Source organism: Homalodisca vitripennis, chromosome X, assembly GCF_021130785.1.
Source record: "Homalodisca vitripennis isolate AUS2020 chromosome X, UT_GWSS_2.1, whole genome shotgun sequence".
Taxonomy (NCBI): domain Eukaryota; kingdom Metazoa; phylum Arthropoda; class Insecta; order Hemiptera; family Cicadellidae; genus Homalodisca; species Homalodisca vitripennis.
The window spans coordinates 75,882,390-75,903,090 of record NC_060215.1 but is presented as its reverse complement, the minus strand read 5'-3'; the positions used below and the strand labels follow the sequence as shown (position 1 = coordinate 75,903,090).

Genomic DNA, 20,701 nt, shown 5'->3' with positions numbered 1-20,701 from the left:
GACAATTTTAGAATATATTCCTAGAAATTTTTTAGTTCTTGGTATTCTGGAAAACAGGAATAACACATAATGCAATGTTGCAATGCTCACACATGTAGCGGGATTCACGTCTTGTTTTTCCCGCTCACCCCCTCCCCCTCATACCAGCCCTCTCCCACACCACAACATCTCGCTCCAACTCTCGGCCATTTAGAAAACATAGCAGGCAGCTGATTGGCGTGGCAAGATAGCTCACTTAACTGCCAGAGTGCTGATAACGTGGTGCGAGAATACTCAACAGTAGTGATGATGTCATGTCCTCTGCTAGCGAGTATACTCTTCTACAGTGATCAAAGGGTTAAAGAACATACCCAAATTTATTGTTCCATTTCAATAAAAATCAGTTTACAAACTCTTGAGACTGAATTCAAATGTTCAAACCATTTTGGCACCAATATATAATTGCTTTGTTACTATATGCTAAAGTTTCCATCAATCCTGTATGTTTTAAACCAATCCTAAAGATTTTCTGCTGAAATATGGAAGGTTTTATTGAAAATGAGACGTTCTTAAAAGTCAATTGACACTCATTTGTAGGAGGTGAAGAGATTGTATTTAATTGTAGAATTTGATTATATTTAACCACTGATCGGTATTAGTTTAATCTTTCCTTGAGTTACAGTTAAAACTTGAATAATGAGGAAACAATAATCGTCAACTCGCCTCCACTGCATGGGCAGAGTATACTGTATTTAATTTTTATTCTTTAAAGGTTAGTATGTTATAAAAATAGATTTCTTGTTACAGAAGTCAACTATTGCAGAATCAAGTAACTTATCATTGCTACATTTTATTATCAAAGGGCATCACATGATACAGAAAAGGGATAGAAGCCTATTGTTCTCCAGTGTGTGCTTGTAAAACTATCTATAGTTAGCACAGATATTTTTTTTTTATTTTATACAAAAATCAATTTAATTTTCAAACATTAGTCAGAGGATAAGATGAAATCAGAGAAAAGTATTTACAGCATATACACTACTCTCGAGACAATCTAAAATGTGTATCTTTATATAATGGGCGAGAGGAGATTGTATATGAAATAATGAAATAATAATAAATAATATCAAGAAGTACTGGTGCAGCCATATTTGTTGTAACGCTAGGAATTGATCAAACAATTTCTAATGGTGACATTTAAACAATTGGTAGTAACTAAATAGTGAGAAATTTTTGTGTACACTCAATATTATGAGTTCAATACTAATATGAAAATACACAATAGAGATGCAAATTTTAAATGTGATGATAAAGCCATTAAAATTGTGTATTTATGCAGGGGTGCAACTTGAAAATTTAAAGGAATCTTTTTAGACTTTATATAATTGGCATGCTCAATCCAAAACTATACAATTTTAGGTCTTGCCTTCAACATGCTCCTTCAGTTCTAAATTTGTGTACATCAATCATTAAATATTAAACTGAAAGTACTCAGTCAGTCTGCAAAGTTAATTTTTTATTGAAAACTGATTGTTCTTTATATTTCATATAATTTCTTTTAATTTCGTATCTCATATTGACAATATTGGTTGGTTGGTTTTGTGAGAAGAGGAAATACACAATCTCATTGATTTAAGTCCAATACTATAATTCCAGTAATAATAGTCAAGATCCATGAGGAAGTTATGTTTTCAACTAAATTAGAATTTCTATTTAATTGTTTGTTTTGGACAATTTTAAGCATTTCCTCGCTTTGGCTTCTTTTCTATATAATATTTTCTCTTAGTTTTAAATGTTATGTTTATATGCATGTATAGTAGAGGCCCGCTACTCTGAATTCATTTGGACCAAAGCCTATTTTGATTATTAAATTAATTTCAGGATCACTTAAAAATATGTAGAATATTACAGTTTATTGCAACTAAAGTTTTGAGGTAAATAGACAATTTGAATTTGTTGCTTTGTGATTTATAAAGTACCAGATTCAGCAAACTGTTTTATCATTACTTTTATTTCTGGAACAATATCTGTTCAAGATGAAGCAAATTGTAATATTTCCAAATGAATGGAATCTTTCTCGAACATTGGTGAGACGAGATGGGGACCTAAGAAACCATATTTTATTTTGAATTTTTTGAGATTATTGCAGCAATATGTTGCCAATCCTATATTATTATCCCAGATATGACACTCATAAAAGTGTTTCTTGCTATAGAAAAATAAAAAGTTTCTTAAATGCAACTGCTCTTGATTTGGATCTGAACGAAACCTTGTTGACCCTACATTTTCTAAATAAAATTACTTTCCCATGGGTCATCTGTAAGTATCATACGTATTATCATATATCTATCGTAGCTGCTAAAGACCCGGTATGAACCTCAATTTTTTTTCTCTCTTAGGACAAGAAGCTTAGAAATTTCACTTAGTCCTAAAAGGATCTTTGCACTGCTTTTGGAGTGATAGGATATTCTGGATGGGTGAGGTTGGGTGGATGGGCTGCCTCCTGTCAAGATCCATGAGGAAGGATTTAAGGCGTTAATCTCAGTTATGTCTTCTTGGAAGAAGAGAAAGCCAGCTTTGAACCAGTCTCTCCAGTCAAAGCAGGCAGGGGGTGGCTCGTCTTGTGCCTTTATGTGTAGGCTAGCAACAGCCCTTAACATTTTGGGACCCCCACCAACTCCAACAGTCATGTTTCGCATAGACTAGACCTATCGATCTACCCTTGTACCTCAGAATCTCAACATTTGCGGTTAGTGATGTGCCACTCCTGGACATCCATTAGGTTGCCCAGATTTAAGTGACACGTCAGTTTTTGCTGAACCCAGTGTAGGTTTAACTGGGAGGTATAAACCAACCAGTAGTCAACCCTCTTGGGGGAAGCTCAACTTGGTAAATTTAGATACGGTTCATTATTTATCAGTAAAAATTGGTATTTCAACTATTTAAAGATAGGCTGGTCTTCTTTTCAACCTTATTCTGCCTGTCTCATAGACCTCAGTGGCCCACCTGAGGATCTCATGAAATAGAATTAGAAGGAGAATCAGTAAAATAGAATATCTACAGTAAGGACAAAAAGTGCTACAGTCATAGAATTTGAACCTGCGCTATCTCTAAGTTGACCTAGAGAGTAATGCCCCAGGTCATGTAGTCACAACCTCTCTGAATTTGGTCCCTGACTAATTTTGTAATTTTTTTATTGAAGGTATTTGTACTAGCAGATTTCAGACTGGCGGAGTTCTACTATTTAAATATTACTTCATGGATTATAGTAAAAATCCTATCTCAGTTAAATTTTGAAAATCTATACCTTGTACTTGTTTCTTTGCCTAATCTTACGTCAATGTACTTTTCCATGCTTTAACAAATAGACTCGGTTCCTAGAGGTTTGTACGGTAGTAATTTATCATATCACACGTTTACTCACTACACTATTTAGCACTCACTTGATCTGTCCAGGAAACCGAGGAAATTGGCTTGATAATTTCCTTTCAAGCACAAAGTTGTCAGTGATGGACAAGTTTATACAAGAATTGAGTTAATGTAAGAGAGCTAATAAAGAATGTGCTTACTGTAAAAATCATAATATTATTTATTTTTGTACAGTTCCAAATTTTTATCACATTTTGTTTAGTTGTTCATAAATTCATATTCATTGTTAATGTAACATTCTGTTATATTAACATGTTATTTGAAAGTTCATGCACTTATTTACGCTTCGATTTTATATATATATATATATATATATATATATATATATATATATATATATATATATATATATATATATAAAATGTGACCAAGTTTTGTACTGCATGATTTGAAATAAGATAACTATGCCATTGCATAACATATATTTTATTTTTATAGAAATAACTATTGTTTACATTAATTGAAATAAATAGAAATACATAAATATTAAATGACAATTTTAAATGTATTTTTGTGGTTATATTTTCTTCAGAAGGGTGCAACTTAAGTAACAGAAGTTTTTTAGAAGAACTAAAATTGTTTATGGTACTTCAAAACTGCAGACTTTGGGGAATTATTTTTCTTATGCTTACAACTTATAAATTGTGAATCACAAACAAATCACTTAGCATTTTTGAGTATTACAGAAAAGCACTATGTTTTGTAGTGAAACATAAATTTTAAAACACATTGCACTTTGATAATATTTTCAAATGTTACACTTACATTGTATTGTAGAAAACACTGCATAGTTAGTATGTATATTTAAAATACTTAAAATTGATATTGAACTATATATTGTTTATTATTTTTAGACTTTATTCCATAATATTGTATTGTAAATTGTGTTACTTTGTTAATGCTAACAAAAATTAATGTAAATATACATTTCATATTGGATAATTCCTGTGGGCTGAAGTGACATAGAACATTTAAATCCTAAACAATTTACTTTATTATGATTTGTTTATTTTATCATGGAAATAAATTCTACACATGATATATGAAAGATTATCATAGGATGGATTATATATGTTTTTTATATTTTTATACAAGATAATATTTTTACGGATTTTATTACAAATCATGGCTCACACAATATTGTTGAACATTCAAAGTATAAATTGTTATAATTTTAATTTGTTGATCAACTACAATGATGACTTCTGTCTTAGCTGAAGCTGTTCAGAGTATGGTTGTGGCATATACATGATTTCCAAGAATGTACTAACTAATATACTATCTTCCCCTAAAATTTAAAAAATAAATAATCTAAATTGATTGTATACATTTCAATATAATCACCTTTAAATATAAATGTTTGAAGCTAAGCAAAATCAGTTTCTTATTAGAATATCTTTTATTTTTAAACAAGATTCAGGTCACGGTCCCGTAAGGTATCTTTTCTGAAGACAGAAAAATTATAAAAGAAACATTTTGACCATTTCACTAGGAGTTGTAAGCATTTAAAGCAGAACTTATTTATTATTGTTCATTTCTTATTTTTCAAAATCAAAATAAGCAATTTGCAGCTGGGCAATTTTGGCATCATCAGGTCCAGAAAATAAAAGTTTAAGATAAGGATACAAATCTTTTTTGCAATATGCATATAAAAGTTGACTGAAGAGAATGATATATTTTATTTGTTAATTTCCATAGTACAGGATGGAGCACGGTAATTTGCTTTTTTGCACTGCAGGCTGTGGCGCCACTGTTGGTCGAAGAGAGGGGAGAGTGGGCGTGGCTTATAGTGGCTGATGGGAGATTTGTATACCTCCGCGTTCCAGTTGCCATCATGCAGTGGACACAAGAGGAGAGGTCGTTTTGTGTTAAAGCGTATTTTTCAAATGCCCACTCGATCATTGCAGTGCAGCGTGCTTTTCGTTTACGATTCGCTGTTCCCCCACGCGGACGTGTTCCTGGTCGGCAATCAATTGTAAATTGGGTAACTGCATTCAGAACAGCAGGGAATGTGTCATGTGTACGAAGGGGACCACAGAGAAGGATTACAACACCGGAAAACATCGATAGAGTTAGAGCAGCAGTACTGCAATCTCCAAAACACTCTGCTCATAAGCAATCACTTGCTCTTGGCATTTCAAGACGTTCTCTCCACTGGATTCTTCATGATGAACTAAAATTTCACCCGTATAAAATGTGCGTGGTCCATCAATTGTCAGCACGGGACTATTTGACACGGCGTACTTCTTGTGAAGACATGCTTGCAACTATACTGCGCGACGCAATTGTGTTCTTTTCTGATGAGGCACATTTTCACCTCAGTGGGTATGTCAACAAGCAAAACATGCGCTATTGGAGTAAAACAAACCCCAGAGAAGTCCACCAGAGACCTCTGCATTCGGACCGCGTCACTGTGTGGTGCGCCATATCACAAGTAGGCATCATTGACCCTTACTTTTTTTAGGATAACCGTCGTGCCATAATTGTGAACTCCGAACGGTACTTGACTATGATACAGGATTTTTTCAGCCGCCTCTTGAGGCAATGCAATTAGAGGATACATGTTTTCCAATAGGATGGTGTCACTGCACACACAGCGAGGGTTACCATGAATTGTTTGAGGCAAATGTTTCCTCGACGGCTTATCTCTTTGAGGGGTGATGTGAACTGGCCGGCACGGCTCACTAGACTTAGCCCCATGCGATTTTTCCTTTGGCGTTACCTCAAGTCGCAGGTGTATATCAACCGTCCCAACACCTTGGAAGACATAAGGAACAATATTGAGGCTGAAATTGGCAGAATACCAGTCGACACGCTTGTTAGAGTTAATGAAAACATCAGAAAACGTATGCAGCAGTGTGTGGATGCCGAAGGTCGACATTTGCCAGATACATTATTTAAAACCATGTAATATAAAAATTCCCTTACTGTTCAATATAATTAAAATAAAAAATAATTTTGTCTAAGGTTCATAATTTTTTTATTTAATTTCCAAATCAGCAAATTACCGCGCTCCACCCTGTACATAAAAGTTCTTGAAGCTCCGCCTCATGTATATACTTTAATGAATTCTTATTTTGTCTGCAATCATTTCTATTTAGGCCTGGTTAAAAAATGGGCTAAATTCTTTATTTTGAAAAGTTCAATTTCCTTGTGTTTGGATCATAAAATGTTTTTTTCCTTTTTTCTACATGAAAGCTATCCTATGACTTTAACATTTGTAAACAATTATCCCAACCAAAAACCAATTGCACTAATTAAAACTCTCTTTTTTTCTCCAATCTAAACCTTTTACACCCCATACCTCCTCTACCTTTATGATGTATTTATACACAGGATATACTGTCAGTTAATCTTAATTTCCTTAGGAAGATGCCCCATAAAAAGTCTGTGAAAAACTAAGTCCAAGAATAGATCATGTTGTATATAATGTTAAATGTCTTAAAAAGACAAAAACTGTTATACAAAAAATAAATTAAGATGATAGTAAAAAGATGGTGGTTATTTGAAATTTTAAAATATTGACAACTACATGACACTATTTAATATAATGAGTGCTAAAAAGTATGTGTCTCGAGTAGTAGTCCTCTAAAAAATATGTTTACAGGTTTTGGGGAGGGATGGCTCTCAAGCTATAAAAATATATTTAAAGGAAACTTCATTTGTGGCCCATAATGTACTCTGTGCTAAACTCATTGTTTTATTTAGCTTTGTAATAAACTTCATGTACAAAATTGTATCTATTATGTAGTTTTCAACATTTCAAACATTTTTATAACCACCATGTTATTCTGGACTATCCATATATTTGATTTGATAATTTTCTCTTCAAGACCTTTAAAATGATAAACAATTTTACCTATAGGTTTTTTACTTATTTTTCATGGGCTAAGAGTGGCTGATTGCACATAAAAGTAGTTATTAAATCCTTTATTGATTTTCAGATTTTCACTTTTGTAAAATTTAAACATTAAAATATCATAAACCATATATAATTATTTAAGAGCTCTGGCTGCAGTAAAACAACCTTGAGTTTCTGTCCATAAGAACAATATTAAATCATATACACTTTTACACCCTTATTTTTGTTGTAGCAGTCTGGGAGATGTCTCATTTTAAAGATGAAATTAACACACATCCAAATGTTTTTTAGTGTTTTAAGTGTATACTTTTTGAATATTTAAATAATAAGTACACAAAAGTTAGAGGTTTGTTATCAGAATAACCATTAATAATATTGGATAAACTAAAAAGCTTTTGGATGAGTATTAATTAAATATTTAAAATGAGACACCTCCCAGAATTCCATGACTACAACTTTCTCAAGTTTATGAATAAATAAACACACTATACAAATAAATAATGAATAAAACCAGAAACACTTACAAAAGTGTTTTAACATTTGAAAAAAATTTGGGTTAGTTATTAATTTACAAATAACTTTCACTAAATTAACCATAATTAATAACTTATATATGTCTGGCAGGGTAATGTTTTAGCTAGTGAAGATACTACACCATAAATTATTATTATACTTATAGAGAGGATATCTCAGTACGTAAGTATAGTCATCAGAACAATAAAAAAGACTTATTTTAATTTGTGGGCAGTAAAAGTAACTGTGAAATGGAAACTGTTGGAGAATTACATTAATTACATATAATTAAAATAAATCACTCTTATACCCTATTTTTGCTCATTACTAAGAAAAAAATTATTTTACTTTCTAAAATTATAGTTGTAATTAAATTTGTTATGTAAAATATCTTTTTTTAAACAGTAGCCTATGATTGTAATATCACAAAACATTCATAAGTTATATATGCTGACACTAAACTTAATTCCTTAGCTTGTGTCCCACAGTTATTCCTGTACGCATGTCTTAAAATAGTAGTTTGATCAACTTCAAGTCTCAACTGTTCCAGGGTTGTCCTCTTTCTAAGTCTATGGTGCACTGTGTCTTAACTAGTTATAACTTATACTTTTCTAGATTAATTATTGTAGACATCGCACATAAAAAGGTGGTTATACAGGCAGAGATAATAATCAGCTGATTTTTTAAATCTCTCCATTGAATTTATCAACCTAAAGTACATCCCCTCTGACTCCTTTTATGTCCTGAACTATTCTTTGAGTAGCCAAAATATAAAACATTGCTCCAAGGTCTTCAGTTCCTCAGCAATCCTGTATTTCCAATGCTTAATTAATTGAATGCAAGATAAAATTCCAGCTATAAAAACATTAATTATGAACGTATTTGTTAAAAATTTCTTTACCGTGGCCTGGCAATACACAAATCCTTTTTTATTTAAAAATTATTATATAAGCTGTACATACTTAAATTGTAGTATTTTTTTAAATGTATGAAACTAATTCAAAGACAGTTTTTATTTCTTGCTCAAAATTTGTTATATATCAGATCTATCTGATACAAAAAATAAAACATATCTTTCAATAAGCATATTTATATAAAATAAAACTTTAAATTATGATATGCCACAATTAGTTTGTGAAGTACTCACAAGTATATACTCTGTTGTACAGAAGTGGGTCATCATTGCCTACAATTTAACTTATATAAAGAAAGTTTTGTGTCATAACTTCTTCGTCTAGTGGTTATATGCAAGTCTTTTGGATAAAAATGTTTAATTTTCTTTAGCAAGTACCCTTGATTAGATTTATAAACATATCATTTTTAAATGCTATAAAATCCTTGTTTAAAAGCAAAAATATCATTATTGAATGATGTTTTTATTGAATAATGCATTTATTTTCCCCCATTAGTAATGAAGTGCCTCAGATTAATTTGGAAAAAAAAATTTACAGTTCTGGTTACAATACTTTTATTTTCTACTTGTCATTTAGAAGTTTATTTTCATATCTTAATGGAACTACATACAGAGTCTGTAAATTATCAGCAACAACTAATATTGGATTGCTATTTTTAGTAACAGTAATCTTTTATTAAGACAAAACTTATCTAAAAAGAAAATTTATATGTACATAGCCCTTCTAGTGCCAGTGGGTATCCTAATACTATACGTTGAAAATGCACTAGAGTGTAAGAGTCGCATGACAAAACTTTTGGAATGATATTTGTTAAATTTTAAATATCCATATGATATTAGCTGAATCCATGGAAACGGCTCTAAAATAGTCTGAATTAGCAATTTTGGTTCGTAGATTGCTCTTGTACTGTAGATGATGCGAAACACTATATAAAACATCTCTCTCAAACTTTTGCTAATATTTTATTATTCAAAATAGTTTGGTCTTTACAATTTGTAAATATTATGTTCAGCACATCAGTTTTGATTGAAATGTTCTGCTCTACAAGAACCAAACATTAAAAATTAAAGTAAATTACTTTTCTTATAGTTATTTGAATTGGAACTTTGATTTTTACTTCTTATTTAAGTTTCATGTAGTAAATTATGTATTCATTGGATGTTCCTTATTAATTTTTAGATTTTCTATACTTACTAATACAATTTCATGTAAACAATCTTGTAGATATCATGACAAGAAAATCACTATACCTGTATATATTTTGATACGTAAAGTCACCATAATTTGTTTTACTGAAACCCTGTGATTTTAATAAAAATCCTAAGCCACATAGAGAATTACAAGCATATTTTTTCACTTTATATTTAGGAAATACTAAATTTTTATATGATTTTTTATTTATTTCCTGTTAATGCTCTACAACATGAAAGCAATGAAAACTCGATTTAAAATAGTTATTTCAGTTTAAACTAAATTTTTATTGTTTTTCTGGATAAAAATGGTTTTTTTAATTAGAATTCTTATGGTAAATTCCTTTTTTGTATTATTTTCTATACATTTTCTAATACATCATTTATTAATGTGTAAAGCAAGAGAAAAAATTTTCAGATACATATAATTTACTGTATGAAAAAATATATAGCAGGTCACATAACATGATCTCCGGCACTCTAGCGCATTTTCACTGGGTCACGTTATGGGACCCACTGGCTTTAAAAGGGTTAAACAACTGCTACTACAAAAGAGTAATGTGAAAGTGTTCTTGATTACATATATAGCAGAATATACTAGTAAATAATTTTCCAAACAATGAAAACAGTTTAATCTTGAATATCTCAAAAAATCTCAACATCTACATATGTTATATAGTATAATTTAGATTCATCAACATTTAGGGTTGTTTAATGATGATAAGTCAACAATTGTAATAGAACAACCTATAATAGAATATATTTATGATTTATGTTGGAATACTTTTTTTGTTTTTAGATGTATTTATTTTTACATTTTCTTTTGTTCTGGTTTTAAAGGATGAAACTCCGGGAAAGGAGCGGGTGAGTGAGGAGGGGAGTGTGCATGCTGTAGGCGTCAAGTGTGGTGGGCGCGGTTTTGGAATGTCAAATCAGTTATTCTCCAAGGACCGATGAATAAGATCACTATATTAATCCTACCCCTATGCCTATAATGTTTACCTTTATTGTAGTTTATTTTGAAAGTAAAGCCCTGTTTTGTTCATATTTTCCTTTGTGTTACTGGTTATGTACAATGAGTGCTGTGGACATTGATGACAATGAGTCTATCTCATTGACTGTTTTAGGTAAGACTGATTTTAAACCCTTGCACTGAGGCTTTGGCGCATGCGTTGAAATACTAGTATTCAATAAATTAATATAAGAGTATTATAGTTACAAGAAAGGTTTTTACTAAGGTAACTACCAAAAAGGTATATTGTTTTAAAAATAGACACGCAAATAATAAATAAAAAGAAAATAATTCTGTTTTATATTAGATCACAATAGTAGTATATAAAACTACATATTTCTTATGTACTCTCCTGTGTTGAGCACGATTATGAAAATTGTCACCACACATCTGTTAATGGGAGACATCCTGTACATATTAACTTTATTAAGTAATTAAATAACAATAGTACTTTTACGGGCTGCTATTTGATTATATTGATGGTTAATACAGACGGCCAAGTAAATATTTGTAACAAGAGGAACCAAACCGGATAGGTGTTTGAAATTCATGGCAACAACCTATGTCAGTTAAAAATTATAATATTAATTTCACAAACATTTTACAATCTCTTAAATTATGCTTGTAAGGCAATCCTTAACATTATAAGACATAAAATTTAGTGCATTTAATAGCACATGGCTCAGCATGAAATAAAAGTTTAGTATTAAGCTATAGGCACATTGAAAGTAAAGTCTTAAACAATGTGTTTGACCATGATTATAACTATAACGACTGTAATGAGTACAGGATAGCTGCAATAATGAGCTAAATTAGGTTAAATTAACCGTATGTTTCTTAGAATATACATACAGAGTAGCATGTAGAAACTCATATCTATGTGCCAGATTTTCATCTGGTTCTTATTTACTAAGAAACATTGCCAGGCATTGCCCCAAGACAATGTTGATAAATAGCATACTATAATTTGATATTCCCTCATTAATTCCATGGGGTTGTCCTTTAGCTTGGCTGTTATACTGGTCAGTAGTATAGATTGTTTTTGTATTTTAGAAGAAAGCCATTAGAGTAGATGCAAAAAAATAAGAAAGTTGTGTAGGGAGCTTTCAGAGAGTTGGATAATTTGATATTGCCATGTCTGCTTCTCCTGAAGACTGTATTTTTCTGTTGCAAAGCAAGCATGTAAAGTGCAGAGAAATTTACAGTATAAATACAAGAAACTACGTACTTATGAAGACAAGGTAGCATAGTATGCTTAGTCATAACGTCTACGATATGAGGCTGTTTTTTGCAATAGCCTACTGGTTCACTGAAAGCATTAGGAACCAGAAGGATGCGAAATTCATAAATAATAGCTTGAGATACTAATATCTCAGGCTTATATATCCTGTAATGCTTTGTTCTTCTGTTTGAAAAGCAAGCATGTTCAGGGCAGAGATGTTTACAAATATAGTATAAGAACCAGTGTAATTATGGAGACAAGATAGAATAGTTTGCTTAGCCATAAACGTCTACCTTTGAGATACTAATGCTTCGGGCTCAGTGTCTTAGCCAGAAATCTTCTCTGAGGGGTGTCCAAAACAACAGGGAATTGGGGATATGAAAAGTCCTCCAAATGAGTAAGGGGGTCTGGAGGCCCTCCCCTGTGAATGTTTGAAATATTAGGCCTTAAAGTAATTATTTTACTACTTCTGAACTAATAAAAGAAGGGCAAAGATCAGATCAGATCATATAAAGTATACAGTAAAGTAAAACCAATCATCAGGAAGCTTATACAGAGATGATTAAAATCTTCTGCAACAAATATAGTTTATATGAATTTGTATTTAACTAAAACAAAATTTAATCATAATATTGACAGAATATTGAACAAAATATGTAAGTTTAAATCACAAATCAAGACCAAAGCTACATCTTGATGTCTACACTCGGATAAAAAAGAATAGATTTCCGAGTTTGAAAGTTAATCACAAACTAACTAATAAAGCCATAATAATGGGAGTTATATTACAGTTTAGTTTGTTTATTTCTGTGTCTGGATATATAAAACTGTTTACTAACAATAACTTTCAGTGTTTTTATAATAACAACAACAAAAATACCGGTCTTTGGCGCTTTCCAATCAAGCTGCAAGTTAAAAAACTCATACCTCGGATATTTATGATCCGATTAAGACCAAATGTTTATACAAGATATATACAAGTGTTCTGTAATTGAGTATGTAATTTTAGAAGGTCAGAATAGAATGAAAGTCTTTATTAAACTACCATCTTAAATTTTATTCTTGACGGAATGGTCCACAAAATTTGGCATCGGTCACGTTATGGAGTTCTTGGTCATTATCTTGAGCATGTAATTTTGTAAAGCACAATTTAAAATGTTTACCTTTTAACACAGATTAAATTGAGCAGGTGTTGTTAATTTACCGTAGCCAGAAACTGCTTGTTTTAATGCATATATAGCCAGACTGCCCAGATCGGTATTGAGTCGTGACAACGAATGACAACAAACTAACACAGTACAGAAATGCTCATAGCTCGGGAAACTCATTCACTACTATGACAACTGATCACGTCCAGATTATTGTAACAGATACTTTGTACCAGGTATTCATTCGTCTGTAAACCGAAAGTACCTTGTACGGTTACTGATACAGTTACTTTAATGATATACATGCTTTACACGTTTACCACCCCTCCTGGTACAAACTATTTGGACTTGCCTTATTTAGCAGTAACAGTAACTGGAAGATGTAACTATACCATTTTAGGAGTACTCTGTAACATATGATTGTAAATCAGTACAAGGCCACTTTATACTCGGTCACTGAAAGTACCGGGTACGAGTAGAAGCTACAAGAAATGTTACAAACTAACCTCACTATCGTAGTTACTGCGTGACTGAAATTCATATATATTTGGCTTTTTGAACAAAATATAATTATTATATGTGCAGTGCCGTGTATTTCATAATTAAAGTAGTTATACAGTTTGAATTTATATATTAGATTATAATTTTAATATCAATTTCCAACATAAATTTAATTTTAGTCAAAAATAGAGTATTAGGCGAACGATTATTTCTAAATCAAATGCTCCTGGGGAGGGACAGGTCCTGTTCGTCCCCTCTCCCCTATTTAATATAAGCGTGCTCAGGCTTATATATCCTTTAATGCTTTATTCTTCTGTTTGAAAAATAAGCATGTACAGGGCAGATATGTTTACAAATATAGTATAAGAACCAGTGTTATTATGAAGACAAAATAAAATAGTTTGCTTGGTCATAAACGTTTACCATATGAGGCTGTGTTTGCAATGGCCTTCTGGTTCATTGAGAGCATTAGCAGCCAGATGGATACAAAAGCCATTAAAGATAGTCTGGTATATTTATTGGTGGCTTAAGATTTTTCTACTATGGATGAGTCCATGAGCTGCATCATTTCTATCCTGGTGCTTAATTGCCTGCAGATAATCATGTATGGCTCCATCTGTTGATGTATTATGTATGGCTTATTTTGAAAGTATAGCTTTTTGGTACAGATGTCACACTAGCTGTATATTGAATATAGTAATTTCACACATTCTAAACAATATTGATTTTATATAGCAATACAATTGTATCATCATTATTATTTATTTGATATTTCTCAACTTTTTTGGGTCTCAATATGGTACAGGATTTTCCAAGATTCTGATACTGAATATCAGCAAAGAAACATTATATCGCACTTAAAGTAAATGTTAAATATATTACATATAGTTTCAGCTTTATAGTAATTATGATAACGTTCTCATGTTATTACATTGGTTTGAAATAGCTGCTTTTGTAACACTATAAAAACTTTCTTGAACCTTTATCAGTTGTATCAATGTTAAAGAACAACTTCTACTAAAGAAAATAAGTATCGAAGCATTAGTTACACTTTTTAGATTATATATTTTTATTAAGTTTTGTCTTAACTATTAATACTTCCATGTTTCCTCTGTGATAGCTTGTTATATGTTACTTGAGTTTGATACTGATGTCAGTATGATAACAGTTAATTAGTGTTATCATAATTACAAAGTTTGATCTGTTATTGTATTAGTTTTTGTGAGCGAGCTTCAATATATATTAATTTTTATTATATACAATATTTTCTGGAAATATCTGTTTTGTGTAAGTTAGTAATAAAGAAAGTTTTCAACTAAGTTATATTTGTACTAAACTTTAGTGGATGATATTAATATAGTTTGTGTCTACATGAATAAGTGTTTTAAGATAACACCTGAAGGTAAAACTAAACGTCCTCTTGTTGTTTGGTATTGTGTTTGGTCGATATGATATTGTCTGCATTGATCGATCATTATTCATCTTGTTTCTTAATAATATACATCTATACTTGTCTGTTGCTGTCTTTATCTTATATGGCTGTTGTGAATCTCTACTTATCAAATAAAAATATACTACTTCATTTTTATTTGATTGTTTCAAATATTTCTTTTGGAATTTTTGAGTGTATGTATTGTAATATTCTTTGTTGTTCTAAATTGAAGATTTGTTTTTTATATCATTGACTTTGTTGAGAAATGATATTTGATTGAGGTTGTTCTGTTGAGAATAGATTGTGATGCAAGTTTAGCCTCTCCTGTTATAACATCTTTTTCAGTGGGTTAAACTTATAATTTGAATTCAAATAGGATTTCAGAGATAATTTATTTTTATTAGATAAATGTTACATCTGTTATGATGCAATATCACCCACTTTTTTCACAAATTGATTCCTTCTATAGCATATTTTGGGTAGTTGTTTTTGTATTAAATTAGAAATCTTCTTGTATATGTTATTTTATATACACTGTTTTCTTATAGATTATTTGGGTTAAATTCTATGGTTTCTCATGAATACATTATAAAGGGGATGGTGTATTAATAAGTAGATCTAAATAGAATTTTTCTATTTTGTGGAAAACAATTTTAATATTTTATTGTACTGTATTCTTAACGTATCACTTATTTGATTATCGACAATTTTATATATGACAATTTAAAATTGTATTTGAGCTAAAGAGGATCTTCAGTTGTGCATAAGGCCTTAGTTGAATCCCATGTGATATATGAGTAAAAGTCCAGTTTGGAAAAAGAGCAGAAGTTATCTAAGAAAAAAATGCCTAGTAAAGATCAGTAAAAAAAACATCCCTCGAGAGTGGACCAAATGTTATGTAAGATTATAGATCAAAATGCTTGGAGGGGTAAACAAATAATTTTTTTATAAAGAAGGACCATTATATGTGATGAGTATAAGATGAATGAGATGATAGTAATGAATCAAAACATTCATAGCTGGAATCCAGCTTCTTGAGAAAGGTTGATAAAGTCAAGAACCTACTCACTAGCAGCAATTTAGTTCGGATGAGGTGGAGTTTTAGATGTTGAAGGCTAAAAGAACATACGTTTCTGTAAAAGAAGAGCAGTTTACTCAGAAATGCAGCATTTTTCACAACTTTATTACCTAATTCTTTGCAATATTCAATTCTGAAACAGAGAGAGCTCAAGAAAATGTGGTACTTGTACTACAAGTATTGTTTGTAAGGCAGAAAATATAAAACCTCAGTCTGGATTTTCAACCACAAATAATATTTAGATATTCTAGTAGATTCCAATACTTTTTAGATGAGGATACAAGGAGAGAAGTTAGGTTTTGGCTATAGTTACTACCGTGACTTCATTAATTCAGTAGGTGAAGCCAAGATTAATTTCATGTGAAAGGAAGTCAGAGATATTGGGACTGGTGTAGACAGAGAGGACCATGCCAAATAAGTTCAAAGACAATAAGATGGGATGACATGATGCAAAATCAGTGGAGTTTTGATCACCACTGATATGGTGCTAATAATGAGATGTTACTCTTTCTTGGGCTTGTGTGATATAGTATAATTTTTGAGAAGATGAGGCGAGGTTTGATGCCATTTAAGGACTACAGTTGAGTTAATCTATAAGTGTATAGATAAGTATGAACATAGAAGTATTCAAAAAGTGAAGCACATTAAGAAATTAGTTATATGTTAGGTGTGGTGTGCATTAGGTGTGTGTATGTATAAGGTGTTCTAGACATATCAAAGTAACCAGTTTTAGTGGTGCCACAACAATTTTAGAAATGAGTTGGCTTATGGTGATGACATGAGAGTGCTGACCTTGCAAGTATAAAATGGCAACATAATCATTTTTGAGGTATCGGCAAAGCCATGCTGTTTTTGACACATGTAGCCTTGGAGATTTCAAAGACTAGAAATCTCAATCTTCTTAATTAATCTCCTAAAATCTTTTCCGTTTATCGGGGTTATCATAAGTTAAATGTTTATACCAATTTAATTCCTTGGTGTATAGCATTGACATAAAACAATTTCACCACATAGTGGTAGGTAAGAAAAAACCTAGGGATTATAAATTAGAGTGATGATACTTGATTTTTCCATTTGGTTGTATATTTTTGAGTTGAATTGAGTCCTAAGGTGGTGACATGGAGTTGAGAAGATGTCTGAAGAAACTCTGAGATCTCGAGATGATCAATGAGAAGGTTCTGGAACAGTCGGCTAGAGATGGACAGTTATTTAGAGTGTGAAGCACCCATGATTAGGAAAAAGGCAGTTGAGTCTGTAGCTCAATGGATCTATCTATGCCATATATGTGTCTCTATCTCTGTGTGTGTGTGTGTGTGTGCACGCGTGCGTGCGTGCGTGCGTGTGTGTGTGTGCATGCGCGTTTGAGATGGTTGAATCACCATAGCAAGTGGAAAGTCATGTCCTTCTTCATAAATAAGTTTATAGAGGGTCCTTATAGCCAAAAAAGTAGCAAATTTTGAAACTAGTACATGAAGCAAAACAACAGAAATGTCTTTGAGGTAGAGGTCCATGCTGATCTATATCTAGCATCAAAGACAGTTATACAGTGTGTAATAATACTCACTATTGAGCTTTAGTACCCCATGATGAGGTAAGAAGTTGTGTATACTAGAGAGATTAAGATTATGTATTCAGGTGTGTTCCACAGATTGTTATTTGTTCATGAAATCCAGTTAAAGTTCACATGAAAATGAAATCACATGACAACAAAGTTTAAGTTCCTGTAATATTGAGCAGCTGTCTGGCATAACTCTCATTACATCAATTCCACCTGGCAGATGAAATGAGAAGTCTACCTTACGTATTTGGTTTGAACTTGTGGTACATTTTATTTGAAACGTGAACTTCAGGGAGGTTGACAGTATTTCAGAGGTTATCATGCATCCACTAAAAGTTGCAACTATACAAGTTGCAAGCTTGTCCCTTTAGTATAGTCACAAATACAGTGGAGTCCCGTTAATCCGAACTAATTGGGACCAAACCCAGTTAGGATTATGTGATTTTCGGATTTGCCAAAATCAGGGTTTTAAGCAGGAGAATAGGTCTATTTTGTTATAAAGTTATCAATATTACTTATTAAAACATGTTTTCTGATTGTTTTACTGTATTTCATGCGACAAATTGTGTTGGACTGTGAATACTAAGCACAGTTAGTAAGTTACAGTATACCGTAATTCACCTTCACAAACTCACAATGGACATGTCCACCATACTAATCCCCCTCTCTCGGCACGCCAAAAATACACACACTGACTCATAGAACAGCTGGATATAGCACTGTAGTCTGCAATGGTCTGCAGTGTGTTGTCTGTTGTCTCAGTGCAAATATGGATTCCAATGTGATTATTTGTGTAATAAAAGTGTGAGAGCTGATTGTTTTGTTGAGTAAGCAAAAGTATACCACTGTTACTCTTAAAGACAAGCTAGACGTGCTTCGCACAGTCGCTCAAGAGTCAATGGAGTGTCAACAACTATTGACGCTGCCTAGTCTATATATTTGGGAAACAACAATGTTCTGTATGTCTGAATGTGCCTTAACAAGGGGCCAAGACATAAACAGGTATGATACTAGAGGCAGCGTAAACTACCAAACTGGGAGACAGAACTGTTTTTTATGAACACCTACCCTCACAGGTGGATGTTTATTAACAGATGTCCAGGCTCAATCAAAAATGCCCCAATGCTCAAGGCGGTAAGAACTCGGTTTAAAACTCTGTTTAGTTTTACATGCATTTTATAATGTCAGTGAGTTTCTGGCATCTGACTGGGAGACTGCCCATTTGGGTAACTGAATTCAAAGCTGGATCTGTGAGTAAATAAACAAATAAATAAATATTGGCGAGTGATTGTGCATATTTCTATGTTTGCTTGGAGAAAGCTGTGGTTAGCTTGTCAAAGTTAATAATTAGTAATGTGACTTTTTCAATGCAATAGATATTATTGTCAACTGCAATAAAGATATCTGAATTTGAATTTGAGTGTGAGGAGTAAGAAAGTAACGACGAGAACCTGTGTAATAAAGAAGAGTTGGTGCAACACGCAGACGGTGTAGCAGAGCTTGACCTTGCACTATGATACCTAGAGCAACAGGCTACTGCTATACCTGCCGATATCATGTTGATGACACGATGACAAAACTAGGCGTCATTCAATAATTCAGTGTGACAAAAGACAGACAATTACTGAATTCATGTCTTTTAATGTCTAATAATTAATATTGTCCATAACAATAATACCAATACTGTACATCCAGTTATAGTTTGATTTCAATTCTTAATTTAACACATACTTAACCTAAGTTTCAATTTGGTGCTTATTTAAATTTCATTATTTATGTAATGTACCATACACAATCCTAAAAAAAACTGTACGTGTATTTAATGAAAGTTTTTTTTATTGTATGATGCACACATTTTCATTTTTTAGGTAATTATTTGTTATAACTGCATTATGGTTATAAATAAATTTTAAATTTTATTCCTGGATGTGTTCGGATTAACCGGATGTTCGGATTAAACGTGTTTGGATTAGCGGGAATCTACTGTATGAGCTAAGGCAAATAGGTTAGAGTTGAGTTAATCAGAATGATTTGAGCAGCAAACTCATTCAGGAATCATTCATGCTTCCTGAGTTGAATGAAGTACAAAAGATATAAGATTGGCCATTTTGACTAGTAAGCTTGGCAAAAGATTGACCAGCCAATAGGATATCTTTGTTCTTGAACTCTCATAGACACAGGGGTGAACTTAGGTGAGGAATGAGTGACATGAGCACTATTTTTAGGATTTGATTTTAGGGGCGTATTGAAGTATCATGGGTTACATATTTGTCTTCAAAATGCAATACTGTATGGTGCAATTTTTGGCATGAGCAGTAAGAGCCATTAGATTACTATTACTCAAGGTCTTGGCTAGACAAGACATACAAAAATGGTTCTTTTACACAATTTGATAGCATTTCTATATGAGTAACCCTTAAAGGTTAAGTAAGCACAGATCTTAATAACAGAAAAAGCTAGAGAGAGAGAGAGAGAGAGAGAGAGAGAGAGAGAGAGAAGAGAGAGAGAGAGAGAGAGAGAGAGAGAGAGAGAGAGAGAGAGAGAGAGGAGAGAGAGAGAGAGAGAGAGAGAGAGAGAGAGAGAGAGAGAGAGAAGAGAGAGAGAGGAGAGAGAGAGAGAGAGAGAGAGAGAGAGAGAGAGAGAGAGAGAGAGAGAGAGAGAGAGAGAGAGAGAGAGAGAGAGAGAGAGAGAGAGAGAGAGAGAGAGAGAGAGAGAGAGAGAGAGAGAGAGAGAAGAGAGAGAGAGAGAGAGAGAGAGAGAGAGAGAGAGAGAGAGAGGAGAGAGAGAGAGAGAGGAGAGAGAGAGAGAGAGAGAGAGAGAGAGAGAGAGAGGAGAGAGAGAGAGAGAGAGAGAGAGGAGAGAG

The 20,701-nt window shown here is 32.3% G+C and overlaps 1 protein-coding gene across 22 annotated transcripts in view; it reads left to right on the top strand.

Annotated features, from left to right (window-relative positions):
- Nucleotides 1-20,701, top strand: part of LOC124369221 (muscle calcium channel subunit alpha-1-like) — a 413,179-nt gene that overhangs the window by 327,863 nt on the left and 64,615 nt on the right. For 16 of the 22 annotated variants that reach the window (XM_046827077.1, XM_046827072.1, XM_046827083.1 and 13 more), the window contains one exon: nt 10,728-10,751. The exons of the other annotated variants lie outside the window; for them this stretch is intronic. In XM_046827077.1, the coding sequence (XP_046683033.1) occupies nt 10,728-10,751 (24 nt within the window). The remainder of the gene's footprint in view (nt 1-10,727; nt 10,752-20,701) is intronic. 22 annotated transcript variants of the gene reach the window in all.